Genomic DNA, 24,500 nt, shown 5'->3' with positions numbered 1-24,500 from the left:
AGGAAGGAGAGAGCGAGCGAGCGAGAGGAAGGAGAGAGCGAGCGAGCGAGAGGAAGGAGAGAGCGAGCGAGCGAGAGGAAGGAGAGAGCGAGCGAGCGAGAGGAAGGAGAGATCGAGCGAGCAAGAGGAAGGAGAGAGCGAGCGAGAGAAAGGAGAGAGCGAGCGAGAGAAAGGAGAGAGAGCGAGGAAGGAGAGAGCGAGGAAGAAGAGAGCGAGGAAAGAGAGAGAGAGCGAGTGAGAGTGAGGAAGGAGAGAGAGAGCGAGGGGAAAGAAGGAGAGAGAGCAAGGGGAAGGAAGGAGAGAGAGAGCAAGGGGAAGGAAGGAGAGAGAGACCGAGGGGAAGGAGAGAGAGAGCGAGAGAATATACTGGATATTTTATTCCTCCATCTATGCTATTGAATTTCCAGTGAAAAAGGGGTTGGAAATGGAACTGTTTCCATCGCATTAGAACATCAGGAGAATATTGGGACTTTCATTTCAACAGTAACAATATGCATCAAGTTATACATTCCCCGATTATCACAAGAGGAACCATGCCAAGCTTTCTTTCTTTATTTATTTCACCTTTATTTAACCAGGTAGGCCAGTTGAGAACAAGTTCTCATTTACAACTGCGACCTGGACAAGATAAAGCAAAGCAGTGCGACAAAAACAACACAGAGTTACACATGGGATAAACAAACGTACAGTCAATAACACAGTAGAAAAATCTATATACAGTGTGTGTGCAAATGAGGTAAGGAGATAAGGCAATAAATAGGCCATAGTAGCGAAGTAATTACAATTTAGAAAATTAACACTGGAGTGATAGATGTGCAGATGATGATGTGCAAGTAGAGATACTGGTGTACAGATTACTGTACAAATACACACAATTATAACGCGACTCCTGAAGAAAGACAGAGGGAAACATATCAAAGTGAAACAGAAACAGCTGTTTACTGGGGACTAAAATGTGTTTGTTGTGTTAATATGAGGACTTATGGGTAATGGGTCTTGAATTAAACCATTTGACTCGTATTGGGTGTCACATCAGCAGCTTTTCTATTCTAAGAAGTTACAGAAATACTCAGGTTATAATTTTACTCCCAACACCATTGAAGTATTTCAGCCGGCTGTCTGGCAGGCAGACCCAGAGCTAAACATGCTGATGGAAGGCTACTCTGTAAGACTCTGCCTATTTTTACATGTTTTTAAATGTAACCTTTATTTAACTAGACAAGTCAGTTAAGAACTAATTCTTAAGTCAATCGATCTCTATCTGTTAGTCCTGTAATTTGTTGACTTCATTAGGCCTTAAATTAACATAATTTTGCTCTCTAGCTGATTATTCAGATTTTGGGCCAATTGTGCGCCGCCCTACGGGACTCCCAATCACGGCCGGTTGTGATACAGCCTGGAATCAAACCAGGGACTGTAATGACACCTCTTGAACTGAGATGCAGTGCCTTAATGTAACAGGCGTCGTAAGGATCAGACCAAAACGCAGCGGGAACGTGTATACTCATCTTCTTTTTAATGTGAAGAAGGAAAACAAATCACGTACACAAAACAAACGACCGCCACTAACAGTCCTGTCAGGTGCTCAGACACTAAACAGTCCTGTCAGGTGCTCAGACACTAAACAGTCCTGTCAGGTGCTCAGACACTAAACAGTCCTGTCAGGTGCTCAGACACTAAACAGTCCTGTCAGGTGCTCAGACACTAAACAGTCCTGTCAGGTGCTCAGACACTAAACAGTCCTGTCAGGTGCTCAGACACTAAACAGTCCTGTCAGGTGCTCAGACACTAAACAGTCCTGTCAGGTGCTCAGACACTAAACAGTCCTGTCAGGTGCTCAGACACTAAACAGTCCTGTCAGGTGCTCAGACACTAAACAGTCCTGTCAGGTGCTCAGACACTAAACAGGAGACAACTACCCACAAAATCCCACAGAAAAACACCTCTCTTAAATAGGACCTTCAATTAGAAGCAACTAGGAGCAGCTGCTTCCAATTGAAGGTCAACCCCATTAACTAAACATAGAACTAGACATACTAGATAAACATAGAAATATACTAACATAGAACATAGCCCAACAAACCCCGAAACACTCTAAACAAACACCCCTCTTACATAATAACATAACCCAACAAACCCCAAACCACATAAAACAAACACCCCCTGCCACGTCCTGACCAAACAAATAACCCCTCGTACTGGTCAGGACGTGGCACTTAAACTGCTGCGCCACTCGGGTGCGCCTATCTCTGTCCAACCGACTCAGTTCCTCCACGCAGGTTAAGAACAGCTGAATATCACCACAAATTATACAACTCAATTAACATTCATTGAAGAAACGTCTGATCGTAAAAGGTATTCTGAAGCTGAGAGATTTTTTACTTATATTAACTTGAAGTAGGCTTGTTAGCTCCTGTTTAACATCTTACTTAACAAGACCTTCCTGCTCCATGTTTTAAAAAATCTGTTATTCAGAACATCGCCACAAATGACTAAATCATCAACGATACATAGTAAGTCTAGTAAAAATGTTTTCTTGTGTCAAGGACAAGAACAGAGAAAGTGGCAGGTTTCGAGTATAAGTGTGGACAACAAGCAGAATAGGAAGCATTACCAGGCCTGTGTAACCGATATGGGCGGTCTAAATTTAACCTGGTTAACAAAGTCCCTTCAGATCACAAGTGTGTCTGCCGGCCGAGGGGACAGCGTCCCGTCCCTCCTACCCCACGACCCCTGATTGACCACGCGTGACAAGAGTCAGAGGCGTACCGACATGGTCAGGAAAATGCTTTGCCCCATTTCATGAAAGCAGTTTTACTTTGGCCATTGTCATTATTGAAAAACAATGTACAAATAAACTCTGTACAAACTGAAAAGCCAGTACACTCTGTATAATCTGTAGTACAGATTCTGTACAAACTGAAAAGCCAGTACACTCTGTATAATCTGCACAAACTGAAAAGCCAGTACACTCTGTTTAATCTGTAGTACAGATTCTGTACAAACTGAAAAGCCAGTACACTCTGTATAATCTGTACAAACTGAAAAGCCAGTACACTCTGTATAATCTGTAGTACAGATTCTGTACAAACTGAAAAGCCAGTACACTCTGTATAATCTGCACAAACTGAAAAGCCAGTACACTCTGTTTAATCTGTAGTACAGATTCTGTACTAACTGAAATGCCAGTACACTCTGTATAATCTGCACAAACTGAAAAGCCAGTACACTCTATATAATCTGCACAAACTGAAAAGCCAGTACACTCTGTATAATCTGTACAAACTGAAAAGCCAGTGCCGATTGATCCAATTGACGGTTATAAACCTTTTGTTGAACACCAGTGAATTTGTTTGCCAATTGCTGTACCTCTGCAACAATGGTATACTGTATACACCACTACATACCTTTTAGAGTAGTTTAACTCACTACTACTTATAGATATGAAGCCATACACACATACACACCTCGACCAGGTTGATGAGGTGCAGGAAGAACTCGTGTGCGTCTTGCTGTCTGTTGGAGGAGAACTCGGGGTGGCCCTTGCTGACCATGGCTTTGAACATCTTGGGAGAGATGCCCTTCGGCTGGTGCTGCAATGAGATACCAAGTACAACTTGTCTATTTCTGTGGTTATGAGAGCGGTGACAACCGTGTAATGTCTAATCGGTGCTGTACCTACACCCACTGACAGCCCTACAGCCACAGTGCATAATGAGGCACTGGGAACAATGAAGCATACTGGCAGTAACCCTCAAGATCCTTTACCCACAAAACAAACATGCATACTGGCAGTAACCCTCAAGATCCTTTACCCACAAAACAAACATGCATACTGGCAGTAACCCTCAAGATCCTTTACCCACAAAACAAACATGCATACTGGCAGTAACCCTCAATAATATTTACCCACAAAACAAACATGCATACTGGCAGTAACCCTCAATAATATTTACCCACAAAACAAACATGCATACTGGCAGTAACCCTCAAGATCCTTTACCCACAAAACAAACATGCATACTGGCAGTAACCCTCAAGATCCTTTACCCACAAAACAAACATGCAATCTGCAGGAAATCCAGAGGGTCTTTACATGGCAGTGTTAGATGAATCCTACATCGCACAACAGTTGGTGCTGTAGTGTAGTCCCTGTATGTCTGTATACTAAATACTTCAGGATTCAGGGCAGTATTTTACAGATTGGATTAGCAACAATTCACACTGCTCATGCAAGACATGTTGATATGCAGCAGCTAGATATCTAGGCAGTGAAAAATGCCAAAATGGCAGTACATTTGCTACATGAATAGACAATACTTTGTAACACAACTGGGTTGTTATTGAAGCATGTATGGGGCATCTAAGATGATCAAATCTCAAAACATTAGCTTCAGTTTATACTACAAATAGAAAATACAATGTCCACGTTAATGGAAGTAGTTATACTGCTAAGAGTTACAACCCAAAAATCCTTTGGGAAAAATATTGGGTTATATTATTGAAGACATGCAACACACCCCTTTAAATGTCAAAACTACAAGGTACTCAAAATATGAGCAACAATAAATATTGCCACAGAGGAGAATTCATAGTTCTACAAGTCCCCTCCCCACCCCTCCCCTTCCTTCCCCTTCCCCTCCCCACCCCTCCTTCCCCACCCCTCCCTCCCTCCCCTCCCCACCCCTCCCTTCCTTCCCCACCCCTCCCTCCCTCCCCTCCCCACCCCTCCCTTCCTTCCCCATTCTCCCAGGCAACGGAGTTCCACACAGCTGTCTGGGTGTGTCCAAACCTGGTCCTAACCTGAATGCAGACTCCTCATTATACTACACTGGCATTACTAGATGAAAATCTAGCAGCTGAATAATGAATGGAGAAGAACAGTACAGAACAGTACTTGTCCACAGCTCTTTGCCCTGCTTATCTGCCAACACAAAAGCAAATACGTTCTGATCTCCCAAGTTGCCAGTTTGTCATTTTTCCCAGATAAGGAGCTGGACATGCCCAGTCTAATACCTTGTATTCTTCTCTCATCACCTGTTCAATGAGCTCGGATTTCATTGGTGGTTTGGAGTACAGGCCTGAGAGAAGTCCGTGACCCAGTTTAGCCCTGGAGGACAAACAAAAACAAAAGGACACCAATGTAACTAGTGACAAACTTGGCTAACCCATGGTGCCTGTCCTAATACACAAGAAAGCATTGTAATAGCTGTTAAAACTTGGCTAAGAACAAAAGCTCTTTGCCAACACTGTCTCCACCATCAACACACAAAAGGAAAGCAATGAAATGATTGACCAACCAAAACACACATGACCTATATTACACATGCTTGCAGTGTAACGGCTACTCTAACTACTAACAGCTGCTAAGAACAAAATCGATTGGGCAACACCAGTGGTAAACAACTTCCTGATTTATGAGACGATCTGCATCAGATTAACATGGTGAAGGTCACTAACACGATCATTTTAACACTGTAGCATTAAGACTTCCCTTCACTGGAACTAAGGGACCTAGCCTGAACCATGAAACACCCCAAAAATACAATTTTTCCTCCTCCACCAAACTTTACAGTTGGCAATATGCATTGGGACAGGTAGCGTTCTCCTGGCATCCGCCAAACCCAGATTCATCCGTCGGACTGCCAGATGTTGAAGCATGATTTACAGTATCACTCCAGAGAACACGTGTCCACTGCACCAGAGTCAAATGGCAGCCAGCTTTACACCACTCCAGCCGACGCTTGGCATTGTGCATGGTGATCTTAGGAGGCTTGTGTGTGGCTGCTCGGCCATGGAAACACATTTCATGAAGCTCCCGACGAACAGTTATATTTTTATGTGCTACGAGTTTCAGCAGTCAGCGGTCTGTGAGCTTGTGTGGTATACTACTTCGCGGCTGAGCCGATGGTGCTCCTAGATGTTTCCACTTCACAATAACAGCACTTACATTTGACCGGGGCAGCTCTAGCAGGGCAGACAATTGACAAACTGACATGTTGGAAAGGTGGCATCCTATGACGGTGCCAAATTGAAAGTCACTGAGCTATTCAGTAAGGCCATTCTACTGCCAATGTCAATCTATGGAGATTGCATGGCTGTGTGCTCGATTTTATACACCTGTCAGCAACGGGTGTGGCTGAAATAGCCGAATCGACTAATTTGAAGGGGTGTCCATAATACTTTTGTATATACAGTGTAGCTAGAAAACATTAGAGTTGGCATAGAGGGGCTTTCAACGGCAAGTCAGCAGTTATGTGAACCGGTCAGATGTTTGGATGTGTGAGACAAGACCAGGGGATCATTTCATCTCGAGGGACACATCGGGATTTCAAAATTCAGTGGGAGGGCCACGCTGATTTTTTTTGTTCGCCAAAGGCAATTTGCGGGCTAGAAGGAGGGCAGTTATTTGAAAATGTATAGGTCCATTATAATTGACTCAACCTCCCAGGCCCGCAGGCCAGACCCCTGGTCAAAACGCTGTCCTGACGATAAGCAACATTATGCAAACTGTGTATTGACTCACATTTGTGTGCTGAAATCCGTGGTGGGGTCAAGAGGTGAGTAGTCATATATCCTCTGTAGATTTCCAACATACCTAGAGATTCAAAAACAGACGCCAGACAGTACATTCAGTGCTACTGTAAAAGAGGGAAAATATGAGATTGAACACTACAGTCATCCACTCGTATTAGCCTGCTGTTTCCAGTACTGTAGGTATTGTTGTGCAATCCCCACGTAATAACACCTTTAGGTCAAGTGAGTCAGTTTTCCGTCATCAGCATCTATATTCGTCTTGTTGTAGGAGGGCTGAACATGACCCCTGCAGTGTCCTGACTTTGTATGTTTACTCTGGTCTATTCTGGAGGCCCCCCTCTCTCTATATATCTCACACACACACACACACACACACACACACACACACACACACACACACACACACACACACACACACACACACACACACACACACACACACACACACGCCCCTCCCAGATGCTAGTTATACTCACGCCCTCTGGAACTCTGGGATGCTGAAAAGGACCTGCATGGTGGTGCCCAGGTAGCAGCTGTTGCCCAAGTTCTTAATGCCCGTAAAACCTGACCCATACACCGCCTTCAGCTTCATGCCTGACTCCTGGATCACCTCCCACTCGCTGACCCGAGGCCGAACGCTCTCTGTGTTGTCTGTGTTGAGGTGGCCATTTTCTGTTCCATTCTATTTCAACCAATGGAACCAAATGAGGGAGAAGAGGTTCAAAATAAGGGATCACATTAACCTAGACATGGTTGATGTTATTCTAGGCTTACATTGATATAAGTGAAATGGAAGTGGCTGTTTGAAAGTGTGTTGAACATCACAAATGTTACGTATTATGAAACAGGTAGAATACAGACAAAATGAGAGCTTCTCAATCTTTCCTACAACGATGACGAGACTTACCTGCTGCATCTGTAGCATGTCTATTCCAAAGTGTTGCAAGTGTTCGGATATGTGAGGGTCCAGGACTGCTTCTTCTTCATCAAATGAATATATATCTGAAAGGGGGGGGGGTGTTACTGGTCATCAAAAAACAAGGGCCAAGGCCTCTTCATATAATAGGATGGTTGTTACTTGTATACATAGAATATGAATTTAATAGGATCTTTATGCTTATACCAATGGAAAAGTTGAACACAGTTATAATGCGTTATTGTGTTAGATGAATGTATCAACATTTATAATGTATTATTGCATGTTTTCCCCAATATGTATCACTGAACTGCTCTGATGTCCTGTTTGACTGCCAGAGGAAGTGGGTACTGACCTGCTCCATCTGGGGTAATGTGGTCCTGTTTGACTGCCAGAGGAAGTGGGTACTGACCTGCTCCATCTGGGGTAATGTGGTCCTGTTTGACTGCCAGAGGAAGTGGGAACTGACCTGCTCCATCTGGGGTAATGTGGTCCTGTTTGACTGCCAGAGGAAGTGGGTACTGACCTGCTCCATCTGGGGTAATGTGGTCCTGTTTGACTGCCAGAGGAAGTGGGTACTGACCTGCTCCATCTGGGGTAATGTGGTCCTGTTTGACTGCCAGAGGAAGTGGGTACTGACCTGCTCCATCTGGGGTAATGTGGTCCTGTTTGACTGCCAGAGGAAGTGGGAACTGACCTGCTCCATCTGGGGTAATGTGGTCCTGTTTGACTGCCAGAGGAAGTGCGTACTGACCTGCTCCATCTGGGGTAATGTGGTCCTGTTTGACTGCCAGAGGAAGTGGGTACTGACCTGCTCCATCTGGGGTAATGTGGTCCTGTTTGACTGCCAGAGGAAGTGGGTACTGACCGCTCCATCTGGGGTAATGTGGTCCTGTTTGACTGCCAGAGGAAGTGGGTACTGACCTGCTCCATCTGGGGTAATGTGGTCCTGTTTGACTGCCAGAGGAAGTGGGTACTGACCTGCTCCATCTGCGGTGATGTTGTCCAGTTTGACTGCCAGGGGGAAGTTGGTGTCTTTGTAGTGGTCCAGGGCGTGTCCATTTCCTCCAGCACCATCGAAGAACCACTTCCCACAAAGCACCGCTCCGTCCGTCAGGTTCAGCCACAGGTTCTCTCTCATCTCACACTTCTGACATTTCCAGCCACTGAGAGGAGAGAAGGGACAGGGGGAAAACATTCAGATGTGATAAACATGTTGATAAACATTCACAGTCATATCACATGTTGATAAACATTCACAGAGTCATATCACATGTTGATAAACATTCACAGAGTCATATCACATGTTGATAAACATTCACAGAGTCATATCACATGTTGATAAACATTCAGTCATATCACATGTTGATAAACATTCACAGAGTCATATCACATGTTGATAAACATTCACATAATCATATCACACGTTGATAAACATTCACATAGTCATATCACATGTTGATAAACATTCAGAGTCATATCACATGTTGATAAACATTCACAGAGTCATATCACATGTTGATACACATTCACATAGTCATATCACACGTTGATAAACATTCACATAGTCATATCACATGTTGATAAACATTCAGAGTCATATCACATGTTGATAAACATTCACAGAGTCATATCACACGTTGATAAACATTCACAGAGTCATATCACACGTTGATAAACATTCACAGAGTCATATCACACGTTGATAAACATTCAGAGTCATATCACATGTTGATAAACATTCACAGAGTCATATCACATGTTGATAAACATTCACAGAGTCATATCACATGTTGATAAATAGATTAGCCCTTATTACATATGTTCAGTGTCGTTTTTCTTGAAGGACAAAATATGGCAAGAATGTCCAAAAAGCATTCTCTCTCATTGAAGTTAATTGATTGACATGAATTATGTTCAATGAACAGGGTAAGACAGACTTTTGTGATACTGTTTCTCATTATAAAACACTTCTTAATGCTAGTGCTTCTTAATGCTAGTGCTTCTTAATGCTAGTGCTTCTTAATGCTAGTGCTTCTTAATGCTAGTGCTTCTTAATGCTAGTGCTTCTTAATGCTAGTGCTTCTTAATGCTAGTGCTTCTTAATGCTAGTGCTTCTTAATGCTAGTGCTTCTTAATGCTAGTGCTTCTTAATGCTAGTGCTTCTTAATGCTAGTGCTTCTTAATGCTAGTGCTTCTTAATGCTAGTGCTTCTTAATGCTAGTGCTCCTTAATGCTAGTGCTCCTTAATGCTAGTGCTCCTTAATGCTTGTGCTTCTTAATGCTACATGTAAATAATAAGAGTAACCTCCATGTTACACAAAAGCCTTTGTAATGTTAGAGTAACTTGGCTTCAAATACCTAAGAAACATTACAGAGTAACTTGGTTTCAGACACTTAAGAAAATAGCTGGTGAGTTGCTCTGGTGTGTCCAATCATGTTTTGTGCACCTCAGAGTGATGCAGCTGCACATGGGTGTCTATCTGTGATTGTTGTCTGTTTGGGGTTATATTTAGTGTCTGCTTGGGGTTATATTTAGTGTCTGTCTGTGATTGTTGTCTGCTTGGGGTTATATTTAGTGTCTGCTTGGGGTTATATTTAGTGTCTGCTTGGGGTTATATTTAGTGTCTGTCTGTGATTGTTGTCTGCTTGGGGTTATATTTAGTGTCTGCTTGGGGTTATATTTAGTGTCTATCTGTGATTGTTGTCTGCTTGGGGTTATATTTAGTGTCTATCTGTGATTGTTGTCTGCTTGGGGTTATATTTAGTGTCTATCTGTGATTGTTGTCTGTTTGGGGTTATATTTAGTGTCTGTCTGTGATTGTTGTCTGCTTGGGGTTATATTTAGTGTCTGTCTGTGATTGTTGTCTGCTTGGGGTTATATTTAGTGTCTGCTTGGGGTTATATTTAGTGTCTGTCTGTGATTGTTGTCTGCTTGGGGTTATATTTAGTGTCTGCTTGGGGTTATATTTAGTGTCTATCTGTGATTGTTGTCTGCTTGGGGTTATATTTAGTGTCTGCTTGGGGTTATATTTAGTGTCTATCTGTGATAGTTGTCTGCTTGGGGTTATATTTAGTGTCTATCTGTGATTGTTGTCTGCTTGGGGTTATATTTAGTGTCTGTCTGTGATTGTTGTCTGCTTGGGGTTATATTTAGTGTCTATCTGTGATTGTTGTCTGCTTGGGGTTATATTTAGTGTCCATCTGTGATTGTTGTCTGCTTGGGGTTATATTTAGTGTCCATCTGTGATTGTTGTCTGCTTGGGGTTATATTTAGTGTCTATCTGTGATTGTTGTCTGCTTGGGGTTATATTTAGTGTCTATCTGTGATTGTTGTCTGTTTGGGGTTATATTTAGTGTCTGTCGTGATTGTTGTCTGCTTGGGGTTATAGTTAGTGTCTGTCTGTGATTGTTGTCTGCTTGGGGTTATATTTAGTGTCTGCTTGGGGTTATATTTAGTGTCTGTCTGTGATTGTTGTCTGCTAGCAGCAACACAAGAGCACAAGTAACACAAAATGATATGACACAGTAGACATACATATTCCCTAGAGGTTGACAGAGACGGCAGCTGTTCTGAAGCCAATGTTCAAAATATTGGTGTTTTTTAAAATCATTGCGTAACTCTTGTCAGTCCAATCAGTGGGCTGTTACCTGGGTGGGATCCTCACTCCGTTGTCCTGCTGTCGGAGACTCCTGGCGTGTTTGGACACCTGGATCTCCTCGTCCCAGGAGTCAGACTCCTGTTTTTTGTAGGCTGACGCAGCGTTCAGCACGGCGTCACAGGCTATTGTCACCTGGGAGTCACAGAACACAGTGTTAGATCTACTGACTGAGGAGATGTGTTTCACTGACATAAGACTAGTAGTAGTTTGGGGGTGCTGAGAATGTTTTTGTTAATGGGGGGGGGGGTAATTTTTGTTTGCGTTGGACACGGCTCTATCCGTCCCCTATTACAGGACTATTAAAGACCCAGTGCACTACTTTTGTGAGAAAAATCATTATTTCAATTTCCTTAATATATATTTTTTTCCATTGTGATTTTTCTGGGGGTAGCTATGGTAACAGGTCTAGCACTGTGGTGCATACAGGAGGATAGATAACCTGATTCCAGTTAGATCAGTGAGGAAAAGAGACAATAAATATGTTCCTGAAACTAAGATAATTATATTATAGAGTATCACTGTAGTTCCTCACTGATTTGTCTATTTTACTAGCACCGATAGCGGAGTAAGCCTGTGACAGAGGATAAGGTAATAACACCAAATAATGTCACTTTTAAAGCCTCCATGCAGTCTTTTTATTTTAAATCATCACTATATGTCTAATAACTCACGCTGTGCGTTTATTTCATGAAAATCATTTATTAACATCACCCCGAGCCTCCTTTTGCCATTGAAATGCTCGGTCTGATCATGTGGGCGTATCAATACAAATGTACATATATTTACATACTTTCAGCCAATCAGGGCTGTGTATCGTCTAGACCCTAGCTTACCACACTTACCCCTTCAAAGTAGAAGGATATGTATGCAAATAAAAGATGACTGGTCATTGGTTAGAATAATCAGATCAGATTGTGATGTCACTACTACTACTAAGGTAATGTCCTGCCCATTATACTAGATGTACATCGGCATATGACTAACACAACCAGTGGTACACATGCACACAAAGGCTTTCACAACAATTAGACCCTGCGATTAACAAAGCCTTAACACAGGATGCCCCCCCCCCCACGGCATACAAAAAGTAAAAACAGGATAAGGAAGCACTGCACTGGAAAAGGCAAATGGCGAGAAGGGCGGTACGTAATCCACTGTTTCCATTCAGCATGCATGGCACACAGAGGGCATAGGTACACACTCACTGACCAGTGCAGGCAACTCCTCAATATTTGGTAAGGGGATCTCGAAGTGGTCTGGAAATATGACGAGCTTGGCCTCGTCTTCACACTCATACTCATCTCCGTTAAAATCACGGTTTAGTTCTAAATCTGAGAGAGAGGAAGCAGACGTCAATATTCAGTTCCCATGAAACAGTGACTGATGATTCATACACATGATTGGCCTTTCACTGAGCATTTGTCTTGGCTAGATAGGAAAAAAAGTGAGATGACAGAATCAAATACTCACATAAACTCTGGAAAAGCATCCAATTAGAATACGGTAGTTGTTTCAGGTGATCTAATGCATTTCTGAGATCACGTGATTTGTTAGAAGGTAACTGACAGGTGGGTTATCCAATAATAAATGGGGTGTGTATGTATTTCTTGAATATTTTAACTTCCATGTTAGCTGGCTTGATAAGATACAGTATACATCCAGTGAGGTTAACCCAGACTTGAGTTTTAGCATTAGAAGTCACAGCTGCAGAACAGAGGTCAAATGTAATATAAATATCCCTTGTCAACAAGGGTCAAAAGATCCAATTGTTTAATGAGGTCTAGGGTCAGGTGAATACTACTGTATGTTAAAATCCCAACTAAAGAGTACATTGGTAAGAAGGACGGTGTGCTCTGGACCTCTCTATGCTGAAAGGTTGAGTTCTACTGAGAGTAGTAGGATGCAAAGTCCTCCTTTAACAATTTCACAACAGAATGTCAAGAATTTAATAGAATACTCATCAAGGCATTATTGACGAAAAGACAAAACATGTTTGACATGTATTTGGGACTATTCAGACAGCCTTCAACCTTGAGTCAAATTAATTGTGTCCCCTATTGTTTCTACGATGAGCAGAACATTAAAAGAATTGATGACGAATCGTTGAGTCATGTAGTAAGCAGCTAGACAATGTTACGTTAAAAGAATTGATGACGAATCGTTGAGTCATGTAGTAAGCAGCTAGACAATGTTACGTTAAAAGAATTGATGACGAATCGTTGAGTCATGTAGTAAGCAGCTAGACAATGTTACGTTAAAAGAATTGATGACGAATCGTTGAGTCATGTAGTAAGCAGCTAGACAATGTTACGTTAAAAGAATTGATGACGAATCGTTGAGTCATATAGAGTAAGTAGCCAGAAAATAATCCTGCATACATTGACCCCCTATTTTTCAACCCTAGTCCTCTCTCCTCTATGGCTTTTGTTAAGAAGCCTCTAGTTGCATGATGACGTGTGGGCTGCTGGCTGACTGATTAGATCGTCACTGGTATGGAAATGCCAAAGCAACATTGAGCTTTAGCTTGGGTTCCAATGGCCGTCAAAGCCTAGATGAGATTGGAAATGAGGGAGGGAGGGAGGGTACAGTTCACATCAGGCTGGAAGAACCTCTGTGTCCAAGCCTGTAGAGTGAAACGACAACAATCCAGCATGTCCAATAATGGGAGAGTGAAGCTTATAGCCTGGTGCTTCTGGGTATGTAGGCAACACCGAGGGAGGGCACTGAAGTGGCCAGCAACACAGCTTTAGTGGATAATGGGAGATAAGGGAATGGAGGGTAAGGGAACGTTGCAGGGGCAGATAAACAGGGGAGCTAAGCGAGCGTTGATTATTTAAATAACACTAGCGCGAGAGGAGAATCCACCACCTGGTCCTCCCTTACCCGTGTCATTGTGGAAGATGGCAGAAGTGTGTTGGCCGGGGGAGTTGACGGGGCACAACAGCTGAGGACAGCCGAGCGACAGGCAGGTGCAGCCCACTGTAAACCAACCCCCGTGTAGGAGGAGAGTAGACCAGGCCGGGCATGTGGCACTTTGGATTTAGAATGGTTACTAACTGCATATACGAATAAATTAGCTAAATTTAGAGTTGCCTGGCAGGAAAGGAACAGGGGGCCAGGCCTCGGGCTCTGGACATGGGAATCTGTTACTTTAGGCCAGAGAGTGTATGGGCAGTGTAGGGCCACCACCATATAACCAAATAAAAACAATAACAGCATGACACGATGACAGACAATTTCCCCTAATAATCGCATTAGAAAGGTGGAAATGTCGGCCTATAGTAAAGGATGGCAGAGTCTTGTCCTTCTCTTCAAGATGGGCTGACAAACAGACTACTGGGAGAAATGTGACTGTACTGTAAATAACCCATAAAGAGACTGAGTTTAAGGGGAACTCCCCATGAGGATATTTTCAGGACAATATCAGGCTTACCTAGGAACACTCTGCCATTTCTTCTTCTGGAGATGGCGCCTCCTGCGGCACCTGTGGCTTTCTGTGGGAAACAAGTTAACAGGTAGAAAGGTTATTAACGGAGCAAAATATGTCTTATATATATATATATCTCAAGCAAATATCTCTTAAAAATGGCCTAATCTCAAAGACAGCGGTAGCAAGCCATGAAACTACTATTGTTTTCTTAAATACAAAATGGTTACCTTTATAAATTAGAATACTAAAACAGTTTTAATATATTTACAGTCAGGGTTTTTTCAACACTAATACAACAGCCTAGTTTGTGCTGGCTGACAAAACGTCAAATATAACAGTATGAACCATTTGAATAAATACCGGAACCATGTCCTTAATACACTCCATAGAGTAAAGTCAGTAGACTGTGAATATGTCAAATCACTAGTTAGGGTTACAAGACCATTCACTGTGAACTGACTGGATCCTTCTGATCCAAATCGAGTTCAGACCGACTCCCATCAACACGTCGAACAGACACGAAGAATGAACTCTGGGACTAACTAGCATCATGGGAAAACAACAGAAACAGGAGCCGGTGGAATGAGGACAGCTGTTTCTGGACAGATCCAGGCATGAAAATAGACGCAGTTATCTGGGGGTGAATTAGGACCGAACGGAAACAGTGGCAGCTAAGGTTGATTTTTTTGTTTTTTCAACTGAACATGCAGTTTCCTTACTTAATTGTAAACAGAACAGAGAACAGCATTCTGATCTGCATTGTTATGTTGCTGGGAGACGTAGGGAAGATCTACTTGGCTAGATCCATTTGTCAGGCAAAAACAGATGTGACGTTTGTCAGGCAAGTGAGTGATATTTTATTTTTTATTAATGTTTTATTTTACCTTTATTTTACCAGGTAAGTTGACTGAGAACACATTCTCATTTACAGCAACGACATGGGGAATAGTTACAGGGGAGAAGAGGGGGATGAATGAGCCAATTGGAAGCTGGGGATGATTAGGTGGCAATGATGGTATGATAAGTGATAATATATAAATAATAAGCAGGCTGCTACCTATTTTGAAGCTTTTGTGTCAGGATCTGATGTAAATCTATCTGTAGTATTACAATAATATGAATTGAATAGCGCATCGTAGAGTGCAGGCTTGAGGGCTTTGTATTCCCACCCCAACGGTGCAATTCTAACTTATTACTACTACTGTATAGGCCTATGCAAAGATTATTCACTGAAATTCCTGTATGCTGTGCACATGACGAATAAACATTGATTTGATTTGAAGATCCATCACTGACTAAATTGAAATGTCACCAGAAATGTTGTGGTTCCAGAGTGTCCGTCAGTGCCATACCACCAAACAAATGGTTGAACCAAAACAAATCTGAAGTTAGTGAACTTCCAAATGAATTAGTGAACAGAAACCATTAGTTAAAGGGAAATGTAAAAAAAATGTTCTACTATGTATTCATGCTCTCCAGCACTACTGCAAAATCAACATACAGTGCCTTTGGAAAGTATTCAGACCCCTTGACTTTTTCCACACTTTGTTACGTTGCAGTCTTATTCTAAAATATATTAAATAAATAAGAATTCCTCAGCAACCTACACACAATACCCCATAATGACAAAGCAAAAACAGGTTTAGACATTTTTGAAAATGTATAAAAAAATATATATATATACAAAAATACCTTATTTACATAAGTATTCAGACCCTTTGCTATGAGACTTGAAATTGAGCTCAGATGCATCCTGTTTCCCTTGATCATCCTTGAGATGTTTCTACAACTTGATTGAAGTCCACTTGTGGTAGATTCAATTGATTGGACATGATTTGGAAAGGCACAAGTGTCTATATAAGGTCCCACAGGTGGCAGAGCATGTCAGAGCAAAAACCAAGCCATGAGGTTGAAGGAATTGTTCGTAGAGCTCCGAGACAGGATTTGGGGAAGGGTGCCAAAAAGAAAATTCTGCATTATCAAAGGTCCCCAAGAACACAGTGGCCTCCATCATTCTTAAATGGATGAAGTTTGTAACCACCAAGACTCTTCCTAGAGCTAGCCACCCGGCCAAACTGAGCAGTCGGTGGTGAAGGGCCTTGGTCAGGGAGGTGACAAAGAACCCAATGGTCACTCTGACAGAGCTTCAGAGTTCCTCTGTGGAGATGGGAGAACCTTCCAGAAGGACAACCTTCTCTGCAGAACTCCACCAATCAGGCCTTTATGGTAGTGTCCAGACGGAAGACACTCCTCAGTAAAAGGCACATGACAGCCCGTGCGGAGTTTGCCAAAAGGCACCTAAAGGACACTCGGACCATGAGAAACAAGATTGAACTCTGGCCTGAATGCCAAGTGTCATGTCTGGAGGAAACCAGGCACCATCCCTACGGTGAACCATGGTGGCGGCAGCATCATGCTGTGGGGATGTTTTCCAGCGGCAGGGACTGGGAGACTAGTCAGGATGGAGGCAAAGTTGAACGGAGCAAAGTAAAGAGAGATCCTTGATGAAAACCTGCTCCAGAGCGCTCAGGACCTCCAACTGGGACGAAGGTTCACCTTCCAACAGGACAACGACCCTAAGCACACAGCCAAGACAATGTAGGAGTGGCTTCGGGACAAGTCTTTGAATGTCCTTGAATGGCCCAGCCAGAGCCCGGACCTGAAACCGATCGAACATCTCTGAGAGACCTGAAAAAAGCTGTGCAGCAACGCTCCCTATCTAACCTGACAGAGCTTGAGAGGATCTGCAGAGAAGAATGGGAGGAACTCTCCAAATACAGATGCGCCAAAACTTGTAGCGTCATACCCAAGAAGACTTGATGCTGTAATCGTTGCCAATGGTGCTTCAACAAAGTACTGAGTAAAGGGTCTGAATACTTATGTAAATGTGATATTTCATTTTTTAATTTGTTTTATTGTGAGACGCAGAGTAGGTGAAGGGATGATCTCTGCATGTGTGGTTCCCACTGTAAAGCATGGAGGAGGTGGTGTGATGGTGCTTTGCTGGTGACACTGTCAGTGATTTATTTAGAATTCAAGGCACACTTAACCAGCATGGCTACCACAGCATTCTGCAGCGATATGCCATCCCATCTGGTTTGCGCTTAGTGGGACTATCATTTGATTTTCCAACAGGACAATGACCCAACACATCTCCAGGCTGTATAAGGGTTATTTGACCAAGAAGGAGAGTGATGGAATGCTGCATCAGATGACCTGGCCTCCACAATCACCCGACCTCAACCCAATTAAGATGATTTGGAATGAGTTGGACTGAAAGTGAAGGAAAAGCAGCCAACAAATGCTCAGCATATGTGGGATCTCCTTCAAGACTGTTGGAAAAGCCTTCCTCATGAAGCTGGTTGAGAGAATGCCAAGAGTGTGCAAAGCTGTCATCAAGGCAAAGGGTGGCTACTTCGAAGAATCTCAAATGTAAAATATATTTTGGTTTGTTTAACACTTTTTTGGTTACTACATGATTCCATATGTGTTATTTCATAGTGTTGATGTCTTCACTATTATCCTACAATGTAGAAAATAGTAAAATTAAAGATAAACACTTCAATGAGTAGGTGTGACCAAATTTTTGACTGGTACTGTATTTGTAATTTTTGTATATGTATATTATATAGTATTTTGTAAATGATGTGTATGCAGTGCTCCCTTGTGAAAGAAACCTTAGTCTCAATGGGATAAAATAATCTGGTGTGCATAAATAATAAAGAAATAAAATGATCTTCTGTGCATCATGTGATTTTAACCAACTATGAGCAGGCATTGCTTGGTACAGTACCAGAAAATATCAATAGCATTTCTGGACTTTGTCATCTGAAAACGTTTCTTTCTCCATCTTTTTGTCTCCAAAACAGAAATGCACAGTTCTCACAAGTTGATGTTGAGGTGGTGCTAGAGATGATGAATATGAAGTTGAAACAAGCCAGCCTCTTATCAGCTCAAAATATACTTTCCTTCAATGTTTTGTGCCAAAATTGAACACACAAAGTCTAATGTACTTGCAACTAATAACAATATATCACTAATTCAATAAAACTAACATACAGGGAAAAGAGGGGAAAATCGTTCACACAAACTGAACAAATAAACATGGCACAACAATATTATTACCGTCTCATTCTAGGTCCAAGCTACAGAGCTTTTGTGACAGGGCCTTCTCCAGGGTTGCGACAAAGCTCTGGAACTCCCTCCCTCCAGCCACCTGTGACTGAGTGCAAAGGTCTGGAACTCCCTCCCTCCAGCCACCTGTGACTGAGTCCAAAGGTCTGGAACTCCCTCCCTCCAGCCATCTGTGACTGAGTCCAAAGCTCTGGAACTCCCTCCCTCCAGCCACCTGTGACTGAGTCCAAAGGTCTGGAACTCCCTCCCTCCAGCCACCTGTGACTGAGTCCAAAGCTCTGGAACTCCCTCCCTCCAGCCATCTGTGACTGAGTCCAAAGCTCTGGAACTCCCTCCCTCCAGCCACCTATGACTGAATCCAAAGCTCTGGAACTCCCTCCCTCCAGCCACCTGTGACTGAATCCAAAGCTCTGGAACTCCCTACCTCCAGCCACCTGTGACTGAGTCCAAAGGTCTGGAACTCCCTCCCTCCAGCCACCTGTGACCGAGTCCATCACCATCTTTAAGTCCCTCCAAAAGTCCCAGCTCTTCACCATTGCCTAGCCTTAAAGGGATACTTCGGGATTTTGGCAATGGAGTCAGATGAACACGTAGATACCAGTATTATGTCTCGGTGTCCAGTATGAAGGAAATTAAAGCTCATTTTGCGAGCCAATGCTAACTACCGTTAGCACAGTAACTGAAAGCAGATACCCATAGACTTTAAGCCATTGCGATAACGCTAGTTAGAAATTGCACTAGCGCTAGTTAGCAACTTCCTTCAAACTGCACACAGAGACATAAAAATGGTATGCACGAGTTCATCAGAGTCCTGAAGAATCCCTTGAAGCCCCCCCCCCCTCACACACTCTCTCCCACACACACACACACACACACACACAAAACCTGTTCGCTCACTCATACACTGACACATCACAGTCCTTTCCATTCTTTAGCCCCTCCCTTTCGCTTTGTTTCATGTTTTTGTTTCTTCCTGCTATTAGTTTAGTGTTGTCTTGCTTTAGATCTCTGTGTTTTGTTTAGCTCCTACTATTGGGCTCCCGAGTGGCGCAGCGGTCGAAGGCACTGCATCTCAGTGCACGAGGCATCACTACAGACCTTGGTTCGAATCCAGGCTGTATCACAGTTGGCCGTGATTGAGAGTCCCATAGGGCGGCCCAGAGTCGTCTGGGTTTGGCAGTCATTGTAAACAAGAATTTGTTCTTAATTGACTTGCCTAGTTAAATAAAGGTTACTTTTTTATATATATTTACTATTGTAAAGCGACTTTGGGTTGAAAAGTGCTATGTAAGTTCCATGTATTATTAAATAATATAATTTGTCAAATGTACGTACACTATGCACTGTCGGTGTGTAGACCAATATAGAAGCACATGGGATGACCCCTCACCTCTTTGACATGCCGTTTGAGGAGCATGTAAACACTCTGTCCGGTTTTACGGTAATGTCTCTCCACATGTTCTCTGCCAAAGCCCAGGAATGTGTTCATACACACATACAAGCCTCCCTCAGACTCCTGTGAACAAAAACAACATGTGGTGAACAACATGCAAAGCACACACACACACACACACACACACACACACACACACACACACACACACACACACACACACACACACACACACACACACACACACACACACACACACACACACACACACACACACACACACACACACACACACACACACACACACACGAGGTAGCACATGTATAAGGAACAATGATGTGTATTTGTCATAACAAAGTCAAGTCCAAATAGGTGGTCCCGTGTGGCTCAGTAGGTAGAGCATGGTGTTTGCAATGCCAGGGTTGTGGGTTTGATTCCCACGGGGGACCAGTACAGGAAGAAAAAAAAATGTATGAAATGTATGCATTCACTACTGTAAGCTGCTCTGGATAAGAGTGTCTGCAAAATGACAAAAAATGTAAACAATCTGAACTTCAGATAAGCATCCCCCACACACACGAAAATACCAATGTTTGGGTTCCTACTGCGTGCTTACTTTGGGTCTCTAATGGGAACTCACCAGATAGAACTCATGAATAAATTAGATACACGGCAGTACATGGAAATTGCAATTTTCTCCGTTTTGACTGCATTCTATATTGAGTGCATTCTATATTATCATTGTTTTCCCCCAAGGTGTAAAGACGTTTGGGGTCAATAGATGACTGCGCAAAGGATGCCACAGTTTCCAGGATATTGGGGATTTGTCAGCAGGGTTGTGCCAATAAAATGTCATTGCCAGTGACACACACTTGTGGCAGGTGCATTCTATCATGTGATTTTCATGTAGGCTAAGGCAGACATGGTCTTGCATTTAGGACGTTATTTTCTGAAATATGCCTACAATATGGGTTCATGTTTGAAACAGTGTTACTCCAGTTCGGCTTTTGCAGAATGCAAATAGTTTCACTGTAATTGCATACCACCATTAAAACAGCAACAGCCACAGAATAGCAACATCATTTCCCGTGTTCATGTAACTTATTCCTTGATCGACTGACACTCAACCACCTTCGAGGCACAGGCCTACAGGATCCTCTTTCCCACACCCAACGACGGAGGATTATCAAAAATATCACACAAATAACCCTCTATACTAACCAAAATCTGCAATTCGGAGTAGGCCAATAGGCCCTGATGAAACTCTGAAGCGCTGAGTTACACACGAGCTTCAACCGCGCTGGGATAAAAATACCCAACTTGTCAGTCTTCAGTCTGACATGATGAACTCCAGACAGCTGAGTCACTCACCTTTTAAAATGCTTTCAGTTGAGCAATTATAGTTTATAAAATATGTTTTCTCATTTAAAAAAAAATCGTGTGAACAGTTGATCCTAAAAGTCCAACACGTGGTAACCTCAAACTCCAACAGTTTGTAATAGCGCGCGTGCGTTTCAGTTCATCGGTCTGATGAAGTTGTTGCCCCCCCCCCAAAAAACAATCTAAGACATTATTTTCTCTAATACAAAAAACCGTTAGAAATAGCTCCCATATCAATATAACATTATTCTAGTGATTTTACATGTGGCTGGTGAGTCATGCTTTTTAAAAAAACACACTGAAACAACTCAGCTTCAGTGTGTAGCCTAACATGCAGAAATAGGGGACACAAAATAATGTAAAGCACCAAAACACAGCCCAAACCCACGTAGGTGTCATTAATTACATTGACAAAACAGTAGACAGGCGCACTGTAAACAAGTATAATTTCACAAAGGAAATACCATTCCACGGGAGGTAAACAACATTTCATTATTTATTTTTCTCAAGCTCAAGAGAATGGTGGCAATGGAAGCCCCAGATCCTGCCACAAAACTGCGCAGCTATTCACGTGTGTTAGGGCAGTTTACGGGATGAGTAAGGACAGCTTGGAACACACAAACACCCCATAATACGGGGAGACACTTACGGGAGAATCGTAGGAAAAGGCACATTCGCTCTTGAAAACCCTGTCTCCTGTTCTGGGAACTCTGATGGTGGGCATATAAGGGACAAGCAGCTCTCCTAAATCTGCAGCCATCTTCGCATTCCTGCTTCTCGCACCACAATGCTAAGGGAGTCACTAGAGAAGGCTGTCAGAGGAGAGATGATGCTATTTTTAAATCATTCGGTCTCGACATTCCTCCAGCGGCGAGGGATATGACGCTGGAAATATAACGGAGGGGGAAGTCATGTTTATTGTATGCGAGAGCTATCCTATATAAACATGTAATCAATAATATCTTTCCAATTGCGTATGTCTGTTGCTTAAGAATTATATCGCTGTATTTACCGTAGGCGCAGTCACGCACTGAAGGGTTTGACTCAAACGAGGGGTCCCACACACTTGATTGATAAAACCACCCATACAAATGGCTACACCTTCTCACTGTTTTTCTGAGGACCATTTTCTGTTCAACTTAAAATGGAAATGCTAGATTAGGCTACAAGTTGTTTTTTGAAGTGGTTTTGGGGGGAGGGGAGGGTGTGGTAGAAAGTAGTAGGGATTTATTTGTTTTTTAAATTGTATTTTCTTAAGGAATACCTGGGATAGGATTAAGTAATCCTTCTAACCCCCCCTCACCCCCAAAAAATATATAGATGTACTATTGTAAAGTGGTTGTTCCACTGGATATCATAAGGTGAATGCACCAATTTGTAAGTCGCTCTGGATAAGAGCGTCTGCTAAATGACGTACATGTAACGTAAATGAAGTAGTACAGAATTAGGAAGACAATAGCTGTGTTCGAATACTCATACTAACAGCACTAACCATACTATTTGTGGCGTGAATGTAGTAAATAGTACGTTTATTGGTCATAGTATGGATATAGTTAGTATGCCAAAAGTTCCCGGATGTCGTTCTAAATTCGCCAAAATATGAAGTATCCACGCAGAGGACATTATTTCCATAATTTAGGGCCCATAATTCTCCATGAAATGGGCGTGGTTTCACATCGTTTTCAGATTTGAAGAAAATGCCGGAAAATATGCAGCCGAAGTACAACATTTTTTACATTTACATTTTAGTCATTTAGCAGACGCTCTTATCCAGAGCGACTTACAGTAGTGAATGCATACATTTCATACAATTTCATACATTTTTTTCTGCGCTGGCCCCCCATGGGAATCGAACCCACAACCCTGGTGTTGCAAACACCATGCTCTACCAACTGAGCTACAGCAGATACAAATTCATTGCTTTAACTAATTATGACAAATATTAAGAACATGTTGATCAATGTAATCAAGTAATGACTTTTCAAATAAGTTACCTTACAGGTTATGTTGGTTGACAATTTGTTAGCTACGCTGTCCTTACGAACCACATAGCATATCATTACAGCAGTATGTACCGGTATGTTATCTAGCTACCTAACGTAAGTTGGCTACTTATACATCAAACTTGCCAGTATATTAACTATAGGCTATCTAACTAACTACCCAATGTTTATTGACTTGATTATTGCCGTCATTCTTTGCTTAGCTAAATGGTGTGCTTTCTTAAATTCGCTCTGGCTATCTACTCCAACTTCAGAGCACTCTCGTCTGAGTGTACCAGAGCGCAGAATAATGAATTTACAAGTGCTCAACACCCATTGAATATCGTTGGTGTCAGTAAATGTCGGCAAAAAAGAGTACTTACATTTTTGCCAGCAGCACAGTTACAGTCACCAACGCTCTGGATAACATGAAAACTGCCTAACCAGCTCTGCTAGGGCAGGTAAAATGGTCAGAGTGGTCTCATTTGTGTCTGGAAGTAGCTAGCAAGCTAGCCAACGTTAGCTTGGGTGCTTGACTGCCATTGTAAGGTCAGAATGCTCAAATCAACCATACTCCTCGGCCCGAGCGTCCAGTGTGCGCTCGGAGAGTGAAACACTCTGAATTTACAAACGGACATTCGGTGACAATGCTCTGAATTTACGAGCACACTCTGGCACTCCATATTGAATTTAAGAACACACCCGAAGTCGTAAAAATGTCTAACTAGTCATTTGTTATGCTAACTAGCTAGCAAGAGGTTGCATAGCAACAGCATCAACTTCCGGTAGACAGGCAAAGAGCTAGTGCGCTCAACTGAAAGGATCCCGTTCGTTTACAGTATACTAAAATGAACTAATAGTATGTAGTATTTACTCATTAATTATGTAGTATACAGTATGTTAGTATGGGTATTTGAACACAGCTCAGGATTGATAGCACAATTGGTTGGCGGCATGCACTTTAAACGTGTGTTTGCGGACCACCACGATATCATAGAAGAAGAAGAAGGCTACAAATTGCACCGCTTGTGCTATAGGCGTAGGGCTACCTTATGATTATGAAATA

The 24,500-nt window shown here is 42.5% G+C and overlaps 1 protein-coding gene across 3 annotated transcripts in view; it reads right to left on the bottom strand.

The window, feature by feature from the left end:
• The window catches only part of usp13 (ubiquitin specific peptidase 13), a 38,139-nt gene extending 14,068 nt beyond the window's left edge, over window positions 1–24,071 (bottom strand). Inside the window, exons 1-11 of one of the 3 annotated variants that reach the window (XM_045697392.1) lie at window positions 23,818–24,071; window positions 20,070–20,195; window positions 14,549–14,609; window positions 12,325–12,446; window positions 11,105–11,247; window positions 8,435–8,619; window positions 7,445–7,539; window positions 7,014–7,219; window positions 6,527–6,598; window positions 5,017–5,110; window positions 3,468–3,593 (exon numbers count right to left, since the gene is read on the bottom strand). In XM_045697392.1, the coding sequence (XP_045553348.1) occupies window positions 3,468–3,593; window positions 5,017–5,110; window positions 6,527–6,598; window positions 7,014–7,219; window positions 7,445–7,539; window positions 8,435–8,619; window positions 11,105–11,247; window positions 12,325–12,446; window positions 14,549–14,609; window positions 20,070–20,168 (1,203 nt within the window). In that variant the 5' untranslated portion in view covers window positions 20,169–20,195; window positions 23,818–24,071. Of the gene's footprint in view, window positions 1–3,467; window positions 3,594–5,016; window positions 5,111–6,526; window positions 6,599–7,013; window positions 7,220–7,444; window positions 7,540–8,434; window positions 8,620–11,104; window positions 11,248–12,324; window positions 12,447–14,548; window positions 14,610–20,069; window positions 20,196–22,101; window positions 22,370–23,817 lie in introns of those variants that run through there. The other 2 variants (XM_014149766.2, XM_014149765.2) reach the window with 2 other exon arrangements.
• Window positions 24,072–24,500: the final 429 nt, after the last annotated feature.

Source organism: Salmo salar, chromosome ssa16 (assembly GCF_905237065.1).
Source record: "Salmo salar chromosome ssa16, Ssal_v3.1, whole genome shotgun sequence".
Lineage (NCBI taxonomy): Eukaryota > Metazoa > Chordata > Actinopteri > Salmoniformes > Salmonidae > Salmo > Salmo salar.
This window is presented reverse-complemented; position numbering and strand designations above follow the sequence as displayed.